The 18,761-nt window shown below is 44.9% G+C and overlaps 1 protein-coding gene across 1 annotated transcript; it reads left to right on the top strand.

The window, feature by feature from the left end:
* Window positions 1–1,737: 1,737 nt before the first annotated feature.
* On the top strand, window positions 1,738–18,500 carry LOC122704832 (pregnancy-associated glycoprotein 2-like). The gene is made up of 9 exons (XM_043919886.1): window positions 1,738–1,796; window positions 11,005–11,155; window positions 12,015–12,132; window positions 12,230–12,348; window positions 13,947–14,146; window positions 14,926–15,042; window positions 16,576–16,720; window positions 16,808–16,906; window positions 18,348–18,500. The coding sequence occupies exons 1-9, from the start codon at window positions 1,744–1,746 to the stop codon at window positions 18,498–18,500; spliced, it is 1,155 nt and encodes a 384-aa protein (XP_043775821.1). The 5' UTR covers window positions 1,738–1,743.
* Window positions 18,501–18,761: the final 261 nt, after the last annotated feature.

Here is an 18,761-nt window from a genome sequence, read left to right as displayed (position 1 = left end):
AAGTAATGTGGAACCCAGCAGCTGCTGGCCCTGGGAGCAACTGCTGCTTACAAAACAGATGAAGATTTGTAGCTATTTTTAGCTATGAATTGGAAAGTGGAGACTTGGCCAGCTAAAATATAATTTTGACATTGTAACACAGACAATAGTTCTTGCAAATTGCTTAATTCTTTCTCCAATTTTGATTTCTCTTCAATGAATCTTAATTTGGCTTCATGAACCTTATGGGACTAGCACCACTTATTCTTGTCCTTTCTCAATTGAAATGACCTATAAAAGCTCAGTAACTTCTAAAGTTTTGACCAGCTTTAATTTAGAGTCCCAATTCTCACACAATCCAGTGGATATGCCCCATTCAGTAGCTAATAAGAAGTAAGGCAAATCTTCCCATCCAGAAATAAAAGCTTGATTAAAGAGTGGCATTTTTCATGAATGGGCTCATGGGGCAAATGATGTTTTGCTGAAAGTTTTGCTGAAAGTTCATTTTAGGTTCAAAGAATCTTATAACACAATAAACAACTCTTTACAAAAAATTTCAATTTCTAAAGATAATTATTTGACTTAATTTCAATATGCAGACCTTAAAGAAAAGAAATAGGAGCAACAGAGAGAAGTAACAGCTTGTACACCACCAACTTGGGCTGACAACCTGTCCAGAATGGAAGAGCCCTGGAAAGTTCCAGAAGAAGGCAATCTGGAGTCCCAACTGGGAAAGAGTCCTAGGTGGTCCTTGGACATCATGGGTGGGAGTACAGATTGCAGTTTTGGGGCCCTTTGCTTATAATCTCAGGCTGCAAACTGATATCATCACCAGTTTCCCTGTAAAAGTGCAGCTCTAGTTTGGCTTTCAGAGAAGGCAATGGCAACCCACTCCAGTACCCTTGCCTGGAGAATCCCATGGATGGAAGAGCTTGGTAGGCTACAGTCCATGGGGCTGCTAAGAGTTGAACATGACTAAGCGACTTCACTTTCACTTTTTTACTTTCATGCATTGGAGAAGGAAATGGCAACCCACTCCAGTATTCTTGCTTGGAGAATCCCATGGACCAAGGAGTCTGGCAGGTTATGGTCCATGGGATCACAAAGAGTCAGACACACACACACACACACACACACAGAGTCAGACACAGAGCATTACATTTCTTCCAATATTGAAACTGCCTAGAACTTTGATACAGTTTGGTGTCAATGGTGTCTCTGATCTCTGCCATCTGTCCCACTACCTAAAGCCACTCATATGTCACTGCGCTGTGTTGTGTTGTGCAAGTTGTTTCAGTCACGTCTGACTCTGCCATTTGACCTCTTTTCCTCCTAGCAGTCTCCTCTCCAACTGAGGACAGCAATGCACATCTCATGAACTGGCTAGGAAGGCCACATGAGATCACAAATGTCTAACACGGCCCTTAACATTTACTTTTATCACTTTATTAGCAATGTTTTGTCTACAGGTTGGAAAGAGTCTCCCCACTCTTAGATTGTGCGGTTCAGTTTGGTTTTTCACCCAAGAACGAAGGAAGAGATTACAGTGGAATTTTCTGTATTATGAGAGTTTTCCAATTCCACTCCTCACAGATACCAATGGAGGCAAAGATTTTATCTAAAGGTTCATATTTCTCATCAGACTCATGGTGGCTTAAAGGAGAACGTTAGAGCAGGTTAGAGCATATACAGCTAGGTAATCTTCACCACCAGTGCATGCTCAAAAGTCAGTCTGTCCTGAGTACTTCAATCGAGGACGGAAGCATGAAGTGGCTTGGACTCCTTGGTCTGGTAGCTCTCTCAGAGTGCATGGTCATGTAAGTGCAGGGACTATAAGTGATATCGTCCCTTTTTTTTGTTTGTTTTTTATTCTCATCCTCTTATTCTTCCACCTGTCAGGGTTAGAAGGGAATGTAATCACTCCCTGACAGTCTAAAGTCAACTCTCACTTGTTGATACGTACCTTGCCACAGACTCTGTGAGGCCTTAGGCTCTCCAGGCAAACCTGTAGGATCGCACAACTCTTGGGGTCCAGCCATATCATGTCCTATGTAAAATTGCATTCCTTGAAATTGTTCAGTGCACAACCTGTGCAACTGTAGGTGTGGTCTGAAGAAACAACATTTCTCTAGTGGTTCTAGGTCTCCTCTCTGGTCTCTCTTCATTTCTGTGTGAATGTGTCTCTAGTGGTTCTAGGTCTCCTCTCTGGTCTCTCTTCATTTCTGTGTGAATGTGTCTGTGTCGTCAACTCTGTATCTCTCTATTTTATCTATCTCTTTGGATGTCTCTGTGCATGCAGAACTCTCTTAGATTTTTTTCCTTTTTAAAAACATTTTTCTTGGCTTCTCTTAGCCTCCTTAATTTATTCCCTATCTCCGGGCTTCCTCTCTCCTGCTTGAGCCCAGAAGAAAGATCAGTAGTACTATTTCTCTGCTCTTTTAGCTCTAACAAGCAGTGTGGCCACAGTCAAGTCTCCAACCCCCTGCATTTCAAATTCCTCCCCTGTTTAAAAAGGATGATGAATCCCTTCTACCTCCCATCCTAAGCTTCCTTGAGAAGGATACAGTGGGATGACCACAGCGAATCTAATGGCTGCCATTGCTGAGACTGCCTATATATTAGGTGTGTTATATCCATCATCTCACTTAATATCCAAGCCATTCTATGTGCGGGCGCGGGTTGGTGGGGATTGTTTTATTCCACCTGTTTATCGACTGGGAAATTGAGACTTCAGCGGTTCTATGCCTTACTCAAGATTATGCAACAGAACCTGTGTTCAGACCTAGGTCTTTTTATTTATTTATTTATTTTACTTTACAATATTGTATTGGTTTTGCCATACATTGACTTGAATTCGCCATGGGTGTACATGTGTTCCCCATCCTGAACCCCCCTCCCACCTCCCTCCCCATCCCATCCCTCTGGGTCATCCCAGTACACCAGACCCGAGCACACTGTATCATGCATCCAACCTGGACTGGTGATTTGTTTCACATATGATAATTTACATGTTTCAATGCCATTCTCCCATATCATCCTGCCCTCGCCCTCTCCCAGAGTCCGAAAGACTGTTCAATACATCAGTGTCTCTTTTGCTGTCTCGCATACAGGGTTATCATTACCATGTTTCTAAATTCCATATGTATGCATTAGTATACTGTATTGGTATTTTTCTTTCTGGCTTACTTCACTCTGTATAATAGGCTCATTATTCCTCATCCACCTCATTAGAACTGATTCAAATATATTCTTTTTAATGGCCAAATAATATTCCATTGTGTATATGTACAACATTTTTCTTATCCATTCATATGCTGATAGACATCTAGGTTGATTCCATGTCCTGGCTATTATAAACAGTGCTACGATGAACATTGGGGTACATGTGTCTCTTTCAGTTCTGGTTTCCTCATTGTATATGCCCAGCAGCAAGATTGCTGGGTCATATGGCAGTTCTAGTTCCAGTTTGTTCAGGAATCTCCCGCTGTTCTCCATAGTGGCTGTACTAGTTTGCATTCCCACCAACAGTGTAAGAGGGTTCCCTTTTCTCCACACCCTCTCCAGCATTTACTGCTTGTAGACTTTTGGATAGCAGCCATTCTGACCAGCGTGAAATGGTACCTCATTGTGGTTTTGATTTGCATTTTCTGATAATGAGTGATGTTGAGCATCTTTTCATGTGTTTGTTAGCCATCTGTATGTCTTTTTTGGAGAAATGTCTGTTTAGTTCTTTGGCCCACTTTTTGATAGGGTCTTTTATTTTTCTGGAATTGAGCTGAAGGAGTTGCTTGTATATTTTTGAGGTTAATTCTTTGTCCATTGCTTTATTTGCTATTGTTTTCTCCCATTCTGAAGGCTGTCTTTTCACCTTGCTTATAGTTTCCTTTGTTGTGCAGAAACTTTTAATTTTAATTAGGTCCCATTTGTTTATTTTTGCTTTTATTTCCAATATTCTGGGAGGTGGGTCATAGAGGATCCTGCTGTGGTTTATGTCAGAGAGTGTTTTGCCTGTGTTTTCCTCTAGGAGTTTTATAGTTTCTGGTCTTATGTTTAGATCTTTAATCCATTTTGAGTTTATTTTTGTGTATGGTGTTAGAAAGTGTTCTAGTTTCGTTCTTTTACAAGTGGTTGACCAGTTTTCCCTGCATCACTTGTTAAAGAGATTGTCTTTTCTCCATTGTATATTCTTGCCTCGTTTGTCAAAGATAAGGTGTCCATAGGTGCATGGATTTATCTGTGGGCTTTCTATTTTGTTCCATTGATCTATATTTCTGTCTTTGTGCCAGTACCATACTGTTTTGATGACTGTGGCTTTGTAGTAGAGACTGAAGTCAGGCAGGTTGATTCCTCCAGTTCCATTCTTCTTTCTCAAGATGGCTTTGGCTCTTCGAGGTTTTTTGTATTTCCATACAAATTATGAAATTATTTGTTCTAGTTCTCTGAAAAAAACGTTGGTAGCTTGATAGGGCAGAGAAGGCAATGGCAACCCACTCCAGTACTCTTGCCTCGAGAATCCCATGGACCGGGGAGCCTGGTGGGCTGCCGTCTGTGGGGTCGCACAGAGTCGGAGATGACTGAAGCGATTTAGCAGCAGCAGAAGCAGCAGCTTGATAGGGATTGCATTGAATCTATAGATTGCTTTGGGGTAGTATACTCATTTTCACTGTATTGATTCTTCTGATCCATGAACACGGTATATTTCTTCATCTATTTGTGTTCTCTTTGATTTCTTTCACCAGTGTTTTATAGTTTTCTATATATAGGTCTTTTGTTTCTTTAGGTAGATACATTCCTAAGTATTTTATTCTTTTCTTTGCAATGATGAATGGAATTGTTTCCTTAATTTCTCTTTCTGTTTTCTCATTGTTAGTGTATAAGAATGCAAGGGATTTCTGTGTGTTAATTTTATATCCTGCAACTTTACTACATTCATTGATTAGCTCTAATAATTTTCTGGTGGAGTCTTAGGGGTTTTCTACGTAGAGGATCATGTCATCTGCAAGCAGTGAGAGATTTACTTCTTCTTTTCCAATCTAGATTCCTTTTATTTCTTTTTCTGCTCTGATTGCTGTGGCCAAAACTTCCAAAACTATGTTGAATAGTAGTGGTGAGAGTGGGCACCCTTGTCTTGTTCCTGACTTTAGGGGAAATGCTTTCAATTTTTCACCATTGAGGATAATGTTTGCTGAGGGTTTGTCATATATAGCTTTTATTATGTTGAGGTATGTTTCCTCTATTCCTGCTTTCCGGAGGTTTTTTTTTTTTTTTTTTTTTTTTTTTTTTTTTTTTTATCATAAATGGATGTGGAATTTTGTCAAAGGCTTTCTCTGCATCTATTGAGATAATCATATGGTTTTCATTTTTCAATTTGTTAATGTGGTGTGTTACATTGATTGATTTGCAGATATTGAAGAATCCTTGCATCCCTGGGATAAAGCCCACTTGGTCATGATGTATGATCTTTTTAATATGTTGTTGGATTTTGTTTGCCAGAATTTTGTTAAGGATTTTTGTATCTATGTTCATCAGTGATACTGCCTGTAGTTTTCTTTATTTGTGGCATCTTTGTCAGGTTTTGGTATTAGGGTGCTGGTGGCCTCATAGAATGGGTTTGGAAGTTTACCTTCTTCTGCAATTTTCTGGAAGAGTTTGAGTAGGATAAGTGTTAGTTCTTCTCTAAATTTTCATTAGAATTCAGCTGTGAAGCCGTCTGGTCCTGAGCTTTTGTTGGAAGATTTCTGATTGCAGTTTCAATTTCCATGCTTGTGATGGTTCTGTTAAGACTTTCTATTTCTTCCTGGTCCAATTTTGGAAAGTTGTACTTTTCTAAGAATTTGTCCATTTCTTCCAAGTTGTCCATTTTATTGGCATATAGTTGCTAATAATAGTTTCTTATGATCCTTTGTATTTCTGTGTTGTCTGTTGTGATCTCTCCATTTTCACTTCTAATTTTGTTGATTTGATTTTTCTCCCTTTATTTCTTGATGAGTCTGGATAATGGTTTGTCAATTTTACTTATCTTCTCAAAGAACCAGCTTTTGGCTTTGTTGATTATTGATGTGGTCTCTTTTGCTTCTTTTGCATTTACTTCTGCCCTAATTTTTAAGATTTACTTCCTTCTACTAACCCTGGGGTTCTTCATTTCTTCCTTTTCTAGTTGCTTTAGGTGCAGACTGAGGTTATTTGTTTGACTTTTTTCTTGTTTTTTGAGGTAAGCCTGTATTGCTATGAACCTTCCCCTTAGCACTGCTTTTACAGTTTCCCATAGGTTTTGGGTTGTTGTGTTTTCATTTTCATTCGTTTCTATGAATATTTTGATTTCTTTTTTGATTTCTTCTGTGATTTGTTGATTATTCAGCAGCATGTTGTTCAGCCTCCATGTGTTGGAATTTTTAATAGTTTTTCTCCTGTAATTGACATCTAGTCTTATTGTATTGTGGTCAGAAAAGATGCTTGGAATGATTTCAATTTTTTTGAATTTACCAACGCTGGATTTATGGCTCAGGATATGATCTATCCTGAAGAAGGTTGCGTGTGTGCTTGAGAAAAAGGTGAAATTCATTGTTTTGTAGTGAAATGTCCTATAGGTATCAATTAGGTCTAACTGGTCTATTGTATCATTTAAAGTTTGTGTTTCCTTGTCAATTTTCCATTTAGTTGATCTATCCATAGGTGTGAGTGGGGTATTGAAGTCTCCCACTATTATTGTGCTATTGTTAATTTCCCCTTTCATACTTGTTAGCATTTGTCTTACTTGTTGCAGTGCTCCTATGTTGGGTGCATATATATTTATAATTGTTATATCTTCTTCTTGGATTGATCCTTTGATTATTATGTAGTGTCCATCTTTGTCTCTTTTCACAGCCTGTATTTTAGTCTATTTTATCTGATATGAGTATTGCTATTCCTGCTTTCCTTTGGTCTCTATTTGCATGGAATATCTTTTTCCAGCCCTTCACTTTCAGTCTGTATGTGTCCCTTGCTTCGAGGTGGGTCTCTTGTAGACAACATATATAGGGGTCTTGTTTTTGTATCTATTCAGTCAGTCTTTGTCTTTTGGTTGGGACATTCAACCCATTTACATTTAAGGTAATTATTGATAGGTATGATCCCATTGCCATTTACTTTATTATTTTGGGTTCGAGTTTATACACCCTTTCTGTGTTTCTTCTCTAAAGAGAAGATCCTTTAGCATTTGTTGGAGAGCTGGTTTGGTGGTGCTGAATTCTCTCAGCTTTTGCTTGTCTGTAAAGCTTTTGATTTCTCCTTCATATTTGAATGAGATCCTTGGTGGGTACAGTAATCTGGCTGCAGGTCATTTTCTTTCATCACTTTAAGTATGTCCTGCCATTCCCTTCTGGCCTGAAGAGTTTCTATTGAAAGATCAGCTGTTATTCTTATGGGAGTTCCCTTGTGTGTTATTTGTTGTTTTTCCCTTGCTGCTTTTAATACTTGTTCTTTGTTTTGATCTTTGTTAATTTGATTAATATGTGTCTTGGGGTGTTTCGCCTTGGGTTTTTCCTGTTTGGGACTCTCTGGGTTTCTTGGACTTGGGTGATTATTTCCTTCCCCATTTTAGGGAAATTATCAACTATTACCTCCTCAAGTATTTTCTCATGGTCTTTCTTTTTGGCTTCTTCTTCTGGGACTCCTATGGTTTGAACGTTGGGGCATTTAACATTGTCCCAGAGATCTCTGAGGTTGTCCTCATTTCTTTTAATTCTTTTTTCTTTTTTCCTCACTGTTTCATTTATTTATACCATTCTATCTTCTACCTCACTTATCATATCTTCTGCCTCCATTATTCTACTGTTGTTTCCCTCCAGAGTGTTTTTGATCTCATTTATTGCATTATTCATTATATATTCACTCTTTTTTATATCTTCTAGGTCCTTGTTAATCCTTTCTTGCATCTTCTCGATCCTTGTCTCCAGGCTTTTTATCTGTAACTCCAATTTGTTTTCAAGATTTTGGATCATTTTCACTGTCATTATTGGGAATTTTTTTATCAGGTAGATTCCCTGTCCCTTCCTCTTTTGTTTGGTTTGGTGGGCATTTATCCTGTTCCTCTGCCTGCTGGGTATTTATCCACCTTTTCATCTTGTTTATATTGCTGTGTTTGGGGTGGCCTTTCCGTATTCTGGCAGTTGGTGGTTCCTCTTTATTGTGGAGGTTCCTCACTGTGGGTGGGGTTGGACGGGTGGCTTGTCAAGGTTTTCTGGTTAGGGAAGCTTGTGTTGGTGTTCTGGTGGGTGGAGCTGGATTTCTTCTCTCTGGAGTGCAATGAAGTGTCCAGTAATGAGTTTTGAGATGTCAGTGGGTTTGGTGTGACTTTGGGCAGCCTGTATATTGAAGCTCAGGGCTATTTTCCTGTGTTGCTAGAGAGTTTGCATGGTATGTCTTGCTCTGGAGCTTGTTGGCCCTTGGGTGGTGCTTGGTCTCAGTGTAGGTATGGAGGTGTTTGGTGAGCTCCTATCGATTAATGTTCCCTGGAGTCAGGAGTTCTCTGGTGTTCTCAGGATTTGGACTTAAGCCTCCTGCCTCTGGTTTTCAGCCTTATTCTTACAGTTGCCTCAAGACTTCTCCATCTATACAGCACCAATGATAAAACATCTAGGTTAATGATGAAAAGTTTCTCCACAGTGAGGGACACCCAGAGAGGTACACAGAGTTACATGGAGAAGAGAAGAGAAAGGAGGGAGATAGAGGTGACCAGGAGGAGAAGAGGGGGAATCAAAAGGGGAGAGAGCAGGCTAGCCAGTAATCACTTCCTTATGTCCCCTCCACAGTCTGGATCCCTCAGAGATGTTCACGGAGTTACACAAAGAAGAGAAGAGGGAGGAAGGAGACAGAGGTGGCTAGGAGGATAAAAGGGGGACTCAAAAGGGGAGAGACAGATCCAGCCAGTAATCATCTCCCTAAGTGTTCTCCACAGTCTGGAACACAGAAAGAGATTCACAGAGTTGGGTAGAGAAGAAACAGGGGAAGGAGGAGATAGAGGCGACCTGGTGGAGAAAAAGGAGAGTCAAAAGGGGGAGAGAGCAGTCAGGCCAGTGATCTCACTCCCAAGTAAAAATGGGTACTGAAGATTGGGTTCTTAAAAGTACAAAGTTGATAACAAATACCAAAAAGCAAAGATTAAAAATCTTGAGTAGAGTTTACATTCTCAAAAATACAATATTAAAAAAAAGTCACAAAAATTATAATATATATATTTATACATATGAAGCTTGCTTTAAAAATAGCTTCTTGATTTTTTTTTTTGCAAGGTAATTGTAGGTTATAAAAATGAAAATTAAAGGAGTAATGGGGACTTAAAAATAACAAAAATTTTTTTCTCTAAATTTAAAAAATGATAATAGTAAAAATATATCTAAGACTTCTTCTGGAGCTGTTGTGTACAGTGTGGGGACAGTTCATTTTCAGATAGTTTCTTGGTCTGGCTTGTACGTCTCAAGGTCTATAGGCCCCTTCTAATGTAGTCAGTGTTAACTACAGAGTTTTAATCTATTGCACCTGTCACTTCCAAAGCGGTTTCCTCTGTTTATTTTAGCTTCTTCTGTTTTCTGGTCTCTTCAGTGTCTAATTTCCACCTTGACACAAGGGGCGCGGTGGTGGTGACTTTTTTTTTTAGGCTCGCTGTCCAGTTGGGCTTTGGGGAGGGAGGAACACTGCGAACAAATATCACTGGTGTGTGCTCACAGTGATTCAGTCACACTGGGTTTGCCCCCGCTCACGGCGTGTGTGCTTTCCCAGTCTACACTGCTCAGACTCTAGGTTGCTCTGCCGGGAACTGTCTGATGTGGGCCCTGGTTTACATGCACTTCCCAGGTCTAAGCCGCTCAGGTTCAGGTTCTTGGTTACTTCACAAAGGCTCAGACTTGGTTGGGCCTGCGTTTTGCGCCTGTTCCAGGTCCCAGCAGCTCAGGTGATCAGGTGCTTGGCGCACGAAGTTGCCCCCAGGTGAAGGCTGCGATTTATCCCTTCCCCCTTCCCAGCCACTCAGTTTTCTGGGTATACAATGGGCGGGCCTTCTCAGGTGTGCCGTATGTCTCTTCTGGGGAGCTGATCTCTGGCTGTGACCCTCCCGGCAGATGTTCAGAATCCTAAGAAATCTTGGTTAGCAAAGAAGTCTGCTTGCAGGTTGGTATAGGATGCTTCTCTGCAGCCACAATTGCCCCCTTCTGGCTCTGGCTGCCCTCGCCTGCCTGTCTCCAGCGGGGGATGAGCTGGTCCAAAGCCGGCTAGCTCTGCTCAGTCCTTTGTTTTGTGAGCGTGCCTGGCGGTGTCTTAGGTTAGGGTTTTTCACAGGATCGCTGGATAGCTATCCCACAGTCTGGGTTGCTTTCTCAAGCTAACTCCCTCAGATTCAGGCCTGGACCTTACCCTAAGCATTGCAGCCCACTCCTCCCTGTCCCGCCCCGCTTGCTAGTGGGGGATGCGAGCATCTGGGCTGCTGCTCCACTGGGAGTTGCTGTTAAGCACATAATCTGTGGGGTTTAATTATTTATTTATTTTTCTTCCCGGTTATTTTGCCCTCTGAGATTCCAAGGCTCACCCAGACCCACTGGAGAGAGTGTTTCCTGGTGTTTGGAAACTTCTCTCTTTTTAAAGACTCCCTTCCTGGGACTGATCTCCATCCCTACCTCTTTTGTCTCTCTTTTTATCTTTTATATTTTGTCCTACCTCCTTTTGAAGTGAATGGGCTGCCTTTCTGGATGCCTGGTGTCCTCTACCAGCATTCAGAAGTTGTTCTGTGGTATTTGCTCAGCGTTCAAATGTTCTTTTGATGAATTTGTGGGGGAGAAATTGGTCTCCCCGTCCTATTCCTCTGCCATCTTAGGACCGCCCCCAGACCTAGGTCTTTGCCATGGTCATTGCATGGAATCCTGATAATAAGGTGACACTCATAAAAATGCTTGGAAAATACACAGTGCCATTACAACGTCAGGTATGACAGTCTTTATAACACAGACCGCTGATTGCTGCCCCTTCTTTGTTTTCTTTTTTCATGGCCGGTGAAAGAATTCCTGTTACGCAAATGAAGACCATGAGAGAAACCCTAAGGGAAAGAAATTTGCTGACAGATTTCTCTGAGGAACACCCTTACAGCCTGTCCCAGAATGCCACTAATGACCAAAACATAATTTATCATCCCCTGAGGAACTACAAGGATGTGAGTGTGTTAGGAGGATGGTGCTCCACAGTGCCCCCTGGTGCTCTGGCTTTGCACTGGGCTCAAGTGGAGATGCCAGTGGGATTGTTGGGGCTGGGGCTCCTGCAGGAGTCAGAAACACGGGGGAACAGGGACCCATTCCCAGAGGAGAAGGCACTCATCCTCAGCTCCTGGTCTGTGGTGACTGGACCAAGCAATGACCAGGGGGCAGATAAACATCCATTTCTGTGCCAAAGGTGTATCATTAGTTTAAGGAAGATTGTTCTTTCTGAACTAAGTGAACCACTCAGTTACAGATGAAGGGTGAGCCATCTCTCATCAAAAGATAAAGACAGCTGCAAATCACGTATGAATCCCCAGGCAGAGCAAGTTCAGTCTCAGCAGATCCAAGAGTGATACTGGTAAAAAGTTACTGAGTCTCTATGGCATGTGAGGAAAAAAAAAAAAAAAATCTAATAGTGTACTTATTGCTATATATATATATAGTTATATATATGCTATATATATATTTAGTCTCTTCTTCAATAATGCACAGGCCATCCTGAGAGATGGGGAGAGGCTAAATACAGGTCTAAATAAAGGGCCACCTGAGTGCTGTTGATCAGACATGGTCTGAGATTAGAGTCAGTGGCCTGGGGTGATCTAGGAGAAGGAAGGGCTCATGTTGGACATAAAAGGGAGACTGGAGAGCTTCTCAAATGAAGACACCAGTCCAAGTAGAGGGTGTGAGGTTGGGTGCTTGGAAAGTGATTTCAGGAGACTGGGAAACCCAGCAGGAGGCAGTACTCGAATTGGGAGTGGAAAAGGGGGGGAACAGGCAGCCAGGTCTGCCCTAACCATCCCTTCCCGGCCCCTGTAGTTCGCCTATGTTGGCACCATCGCCATTGGAATGCCCCCTCAGGAGTTCACCGTTATGTTTGACACCGGCTCCTCTGACCTGTGGGTGCCCTCCACCCACTGCCACAGTCTGAGCTGCTGTGAGTACCCCCGCCCCACCCCCACATCCTGTGCTTGCCCTCCCACCCTGCTCTCTGTCTTTGGCACCTGAAGGACAATCATCTCTTGTGTCTGCAGTGACGCACAATCTCTTCAACCCTCATAAGTCTACCACCTTCAAGCTCCTGGACAATCCCGTCGACCTCATCTATGCCTCTGGGAGGATAAACGGAGTCCTTGGCCAAGACATCATTCAAGTAATGTGGAAACCAGCAGCTGCTGGCCCTGGGAGCAACTCCTGCTTACAAAACAGATGCAGGACCAGCTGGGAGGGTCTATCCTTCTGAAAGTCCCCTAATGGCTGTAAGGACTTTGTTCTTGGGGCGACAACGCCCCTGCTGACACGCAAATTCCCCTTGGCTAACCCAGAGAGTGGCTTGGCATGTGGATTTGCAGCTTCTTTGCCTGTGAGGAGTCCAAGGTTCCTTTTGGTATGAGCTGAGAGAGATGGGGGAAAAAACACCTACTTTTATATCCTCAGACTGTGCTAGGCATTTTCATGGTAATAACTTGTTTAAAGTGAAAGTGTTAATGAAGGTCCCATACTCTGGTCACCTGCTGTAATGAGCCACTTATTGGAAAAGACCCTGATGCTGGGAAAGATTGAGGGCAAGAGGAGAAGGGTGTGATAGAGGATGAGAGGTTGGACGGCATCTCTGACTCAATGGACATGAGTTTGAGCAAACTCTGGGCAATAGTGAAAGACATGGAAGCTTTGTGTGCTGCAGTTCCTGGGGTCACAAAGAGTCAGATATGACTTAGCCACTGAATGATAAGAAACTTGTTTAATCCTGCAATAACCCTACACAGCAGGTACTATGATTAACTCATGAAATAGATGAGGGAACTGAGATGCAAAGAACAAAGGCCTTGCCAAGGTCACACACGTGCTAAGCAGGTGAGCTGGGCTGGCTAGTCAGGACTTAGGCAGGTGTGGGGTATTTGGGGAGAGGATAAAACTGCTTGGGACCCTGGGGGCAGCCCAGGGCTTGAGGTATCCAGACAGGGAAAGCAGGAGGCCACAGATGTGGGAGGGGCCTGATAAATGGGTTCTCACAGTCGAGGGTCTTTGAGAGTCTAATAAAAACTATGGCGTGCCTTCCCCAAAATGTCTGAGTATTCCACACTCCCCAACCCTCCCCCCCCTCAACACACATGTATGCACGTATATCCCAAAAAGTTAGTTTCCCAGCAGAATTTTCATAAGAACCCTGCCAGTGACATTGTATAATGGGCTTCTGTCTTCGGGGCAGATGCAGAATCACAGTACACTGCAATGAATTCAGTCTGTTTCTATCCTCAGATCATAGTAATATTGAAGAGAAGACTACCCTGCTTTCTACTCATTTTGTCCACAAGGGGGAACCATTCTGTCCTGTCCTGAGTCTTGGTTGCCCCACCTGTACAGAAGGCATGAGGCCAACCTGATCCACTGAGATGGTGTTTGTGGGGAAGCAGGTGTTGTTAAAAGCCACAGCCCCACACAGATGGAACCTGAATTCCTCTCCCAGCTTGATCTAACTGTTTGAGGCCAATGCAGGGCACAGCCAGGCCTCAGGTCCTTTATGTGGGAACACTCTCTTCTCCCAGGCTTCCCTTGTGACTCAGCTGGTAAAGAATCCGCCTGCAATGTGGGAGACCTGGGTTCAATCCCTGGGTTGGGAAGATCCCCTAGAGAAGGGAAAGCCTACCCACTCCAGGATTCTGGCCTGGAGAATTCCATGGACCATATAGTCCATGGGGTCACAAAGAGTCAGACACGACTGAGCATCAAAGTTACTCTCTGCTCTCACAGATTGGGAACCTTCTCCACTTCAACCAGACCTTTGCCCTGAGCCAGAAGCAATCCAAACATTTTTTTCAAAATGCACCTTTTGATGGCATCTTGGGCCTGGGCTTCCCCAGCCTTGCCATCCAAGGAACCACCCCACTCTTTGACAACCTGAAGAACCTTGGACTTATTCCTTACCCTCTCTTTGCCTTCTACTTGAGCTGGTAAGTCTGAGATGGCAAACACCCTCTTCAAATCAGCTGAAACATGCTTTAACTTGCATGAAAAATTATAGACCTCTTGAGAGCAGTGGCTTGGTTCAGGGGGTAGGGGAAAGGGGGAGAGCAATGGAAGGTGTCAGGGTATGGGTTGGAGGAAGGGCATCCGGATTTGCTGTGGATTTGATATGGAAAGAAGGAGAGGAATGGTGGGAATATTTCCTTTCTCACTGACATTGCACCAGGAGCCCAGGACCAGCTACACAGTTTTCTGGAGCCAGTTGAAAATGCAAATGCATGACCCCTTGTTCAACAAGTGTTAGGAATTTCAAGAGAAGGTAACAGAGCTTGGGGCCTGCGGAGTGTGGGGCCTCGTGGTTGGCACAGGTCATAGGCCAGTGACGCCAACCCTGGGTGACCCTGGATCCACACCCTTAGTGCCCTTGGGCCTGGAAGTTTTGAAAAATGAAAGGCTAGGCAAGGCGGATGCCAGACTCCTCTAGCACGGAGTCCTCTGAGGGGATCTCTGAGCTCTCAGGTTGTGGGAGGGGACCAGGCCCTCTTCAGAAGGTTGGGTGGTCAGAGCCAGGCCAGGCTTCACACTTCCGTGGCACTGATTAGACGGTGACAGACCTGGGTCAGGTACTCAACCCCTCAGTTCCTCAATCTCCACATCTGTAAAATGGGGACGGTTGTGGTGCCTCTGATGGGTGGAGGAGCACAGCCCGCAGACCGTGCTGGCGTTACTCTCCTCCAACGAGCCCCTCTCTCACTTCTCTCAACAGCCGGAGGGAGAATGGCAGTGTGGTGATGTTTGGTGGGGTGGACCACTCTTACCACACGGGAAAGCTCAACTGGGTACCAGTGTCCCGAACCCACTACTGGCAGATAACCATGGGCCGGTAAGCCTCACCCTCCGAGGGCCACTCTAGCAGTGCTCCCACACGTGTGCACTGACACATGTAGACACACACAGATTTAACACAGACACACAGTCTCACACACAGACATGTCCACCCACAAAGACACACATATACACACACACAAGACACATAGAAACACCCTCACAGACTCACATATAAACATGCACAGGCACACAGATATACACACACATGGCCAGACACAATCACAGAGACACACAGGCACACACACAGGAAGACATACACACACCACCCAAGGGACCATAATCACCCTAGGCCTCCTGACCGGCCCTGTGGCCAGGGTCTTGAAAGGGTCCAGAGAGGCCTGTGCAGTTTGGGAAAGGCTGTACCCACCTCACTGTGAGGTGGGCAGCATGGTTAGAGGACCTGACTGTGTGTTGAAAAATCAGGGAGAATTTCACCAGCCTGAACAGGGTTATGTTCAGATGACCAACTGTCCGGGGCTGCCCAGGATCGAGAAGGTTCTTAATACACAGAACTGCAAGTTTAAAAATAGGGAAAGTCCTGGACAAACAAGAAAAACTCGTCTCCATAGAGAGAAGCTACCTAGCAGTGGAGAGAGGTTGGCTGCAGTCTTGAGACCTGAGAGCATCTCTTACAGAGACACTCCCTCTATCCATAGGTACCTACGTACTTTCTAGGACACACAGTGGGGCAGGGGTTGTTTCAGAGAGAATCAGGGAGCTGGGATCCGGGAGTGGCCTGAGAACAAGGGGCAGTAATTGATGGCATTCTGTGTGATTCCCCCAGACAAAAGCTTTCCTGTCCTTTGGAGCCCTCTGGGTTAGCTTGAGCATCCCCTGGCTGGGGCCTTAATGTCTGAGCCGGATGAGGGGCTGGTGCTGGGAGACAACCTCTCCCAGGGCAGCTTGTGTCTCCCCCACCACTCCAAGAATCTGGAGCCCCAGGGAACCTCCATCTTCACCGTGTGGGTTGACCCATCGTTGATTGATCAGACACCAGATATAGGTCTCTGGGTGTTCTTCATTCATTCATTCAACAAACACACACTTGCATCCCTTGTGTGCTGGGCACTTGGGGGAGGCACTGAGGATACAACTTGCCCTCACATCTAGTGAGGCAGATGCACATGAAACGAGTCACACACATAGTGAATTACCGCTTTGGTACATGCTAGACAGGAGGAAGTGTCTACAGAGACTGAGCAGGACAGGGGCCTGATCTAGTCTAGGGTGAAGACTTTCCTGACAGAGTGACAATTAAGCAGGAACCTGGAAGATGTGGAGCAATTAGCTAGACAAAGGGGTTGGGGGTCTTCTAGGAAGGGCAACCAACAGGTGCCAAAGCCCTGAGACCTGAAAGAGACTGGTGCATTCAAGAACTGAAAGGAAGTCAAAGTAGGGGACATGAATACAAAGGAAAACAGCGAAGGGCAAGAGCTGAAGGGCTGTTCAGGAGACGGTCAGGGAGGGGGCAGTCATGGGGGAGACTTCAGAGTGACCGTGGTGTCCGCTTTGTCCCACTTTCTCTCAGCATCTCCATGAACGGGAAGGTAATTGCTTGTAAACGTGGCTGCCAGGCTATTTTGGATACTGGGACTATATTCCTGCTCGGCCCAAGTAGACGCATCGCCAAAATCCACAGGCTTATCCGCGTCAGGCCCTTTGAAAGTCTGCAGGTGAAGGGTCATACCACAGGGTTGCCCCCGGGCTCCCCAAACAACAAGGATCAGCTGAGCTGACCTCTCTCCCTCTTTCTCTAACAGTACACGGTTCCATGTAACACCACCAGCACCCTGCCTCCTCTCATCTTCACCATCAAGGGCATCGACTACCCAGTGCCCGCTCAAGCCTACATTCACAAGGTGAGGGGTCAATCCTGAGGGCTGGCTCTCAAACTGGGACTTGCAGGAACCCTTGGGCTGTGGCTGAGAAGAGGGCGCCCTCTGCAGGCCAAGTCAAACCATTGCAGATGCTGCTGAGCCCCGGCTGCTAGGCCAGTGCCTCCCACAGAACCAACCACTTGAGAGTGAAGGGCAGTCTGGGACATCCATCCTCCTGAAATAAATGTGGAGACACCACTCCGTGCTGTCCTGGTGGGAGTCACAAGGAGAGGGGAACACTAAGGGCCTCAGTTTCAGTTCAACCAGAGACCTCAGGTGCATGAACACAGAAAGTCAGCTCTAGCAATCCCTGAAATATACCAAGTGACAAGAAGATTGGCTGGGGACAGTCCCAGCGTGCTGTGCCACCATAGGGGTTAACAGTTTCCCTTCCCATCTTGAAAGTGTCCAGGTTGGGATGATATGTTACATGGTAACCCTAGTCCTCAGGAGCAACTTCCCCTTGCTAAGCCTCAGCGCCCCCTTGGTGAGTTGGGGTACCAGCCCCTCTGTGGGGAGGTGGGTTGTTAAGGTGAATAAAGGCTACACAGTGACTACTTAGCTCCGGCACAGGGTGGAGGCTTCATGTCATCTCCCTGTGGGAGTTCAGAGCAGGTTGATGGGCTCAAAGGTGGCTTTGAGGAAGAAAGCAAGCTCCAGTAATTCTAAACCCTCAGCTTCATGGAGGAATGAGGAAGCCTGCTTGGGTTGAGGCAAATCTATACCGGATTCCATGCAAATGGCACCCCTGGGGTCTGTGCAAAGGGGCACCGGGTGCAGATTAGGGGTGATACACCCAAGCCAGCCTGGAGTGGCCAGGGAGGGTGAGGGTGTGTCCAAGAAGACTTCCTAGAGGGCCTGAGTGAAGTCTTAAAGACAAGGGTTGTGGGGAACAGGGAGAAGAAAAGGCATTCTCTGCAGAGAAAAGAGTGAGCAGAGGTCAGAAGGAAAGGAACAGCAGAGTGTGAGGGAACTTTGGGCCATTCTTCTTCTTTTTTTTTAATTCACTGAAGTATTGTTCATTTACAATGTGTTAAATTCTGCTGTACAGCAAAGACGTGGTTACACATATACATTTATGTATTTTTTATATTTTTCCATTATAGTTTCTCATGGGATATTGAATATAGTTCCCTGCGCTATACAGCAGGACCCGGTTGTTTATCCATCCTCCCTATATCAGTTTGCATTTGATAATCTCAAATGCCCAATTCTCCCCTCCCTCACCCCCAGGCTTCATAGAAACCATAGGTCTTGGCCTTTCTTGTTCTTGGGTGAACCCCAACTCGTGCAGTGGCTAAGAGACCCACTTGATTCTTATCAATGGAGGGATATGAATCCAAGAAGCTTCCAGCTCTGGATCTTGATTGGGGGAGGCAGGTAGGGGCTCAGACTGACTGGTGTGCATTTCCCTCTCCCCCAGAATTCTGAGGGCCTCTGCTACAGCACCTTTCGGAATGGCAAACAGCATGAGAACGAGGCAGAGACCTGGGTCCTGGGTAACACCTTCCTGAGGCTGTACTTCTCAGTTTATGATCGGGAAAAGTACAGGATTGGCCTGGCTCCTGCAGTGTAAATCCAGGCTCCTACAGGAATCAATCAGGCTCACACCACACGCACACTCACTCACACGTAGGGCACTCTGGCCCGGGGATGCTGGTGAGCTGTGCTTGGTGCTCTGCAAAGCCCTAGTCTCAGGAAAGATTAAAGGATCTTGGGATTTCCTTGATGGCTCAGTGGTAGGGAATCCGCTTGCCAGCGTGGAAGACAGGGGTTCAATCCCTGATGTGAGAATTTCCCACGTGCTGTGGGGCAACCACGCCCCTGCACCACAAAC

Source organism: Cervus elaphus, chromosome 2 (genome assembly GCF_910594005.1).
Source record: "Cervus elaphus chromosome 2, mCerEla1.1, whole genome shotgun sequence".
In the NCBI taxonomy this organism is placed as follows: domain Eukaryota; kingdom Metazoa; phylum Chordata; class Mammalia; order Artiodactyla; family Cervidae; genus Cervus; species Cervus elaphus.
Note: the sequence above shows the minus strand (reverse complement) of the source record. Positions and strands in the feature narration are given on the sequence as shown.

What these genes read in the sequence shown, in the direction of transcription:
- LOC122704832 (XM_043919886.1), top strand. Translation starts at nt 1,744, where the DNA reads ATGAAGTGGCTTGGACTCCTTGGTCTGGTAGCTCTCTCAGAGTGCATG. An exon ending in CCCTGAGGAACTACAAGGAT is followed by an intron (nt 11,156 to 12,014) that starts GTGAGTGTGTTA and finishes CGGCCCCTGTAG; the next exon opens with TTCGCCTATGTTGGCACCAT. An exon ending in GGCCCTTTGAAAGTCTGCAG is followed by an intron (nt 16,721 to 16,807) that starts GTGAAGGGTCAT and finishes TTTCTCTAACAG; the next exon opens with TACACGGTTCCATGTAACAC.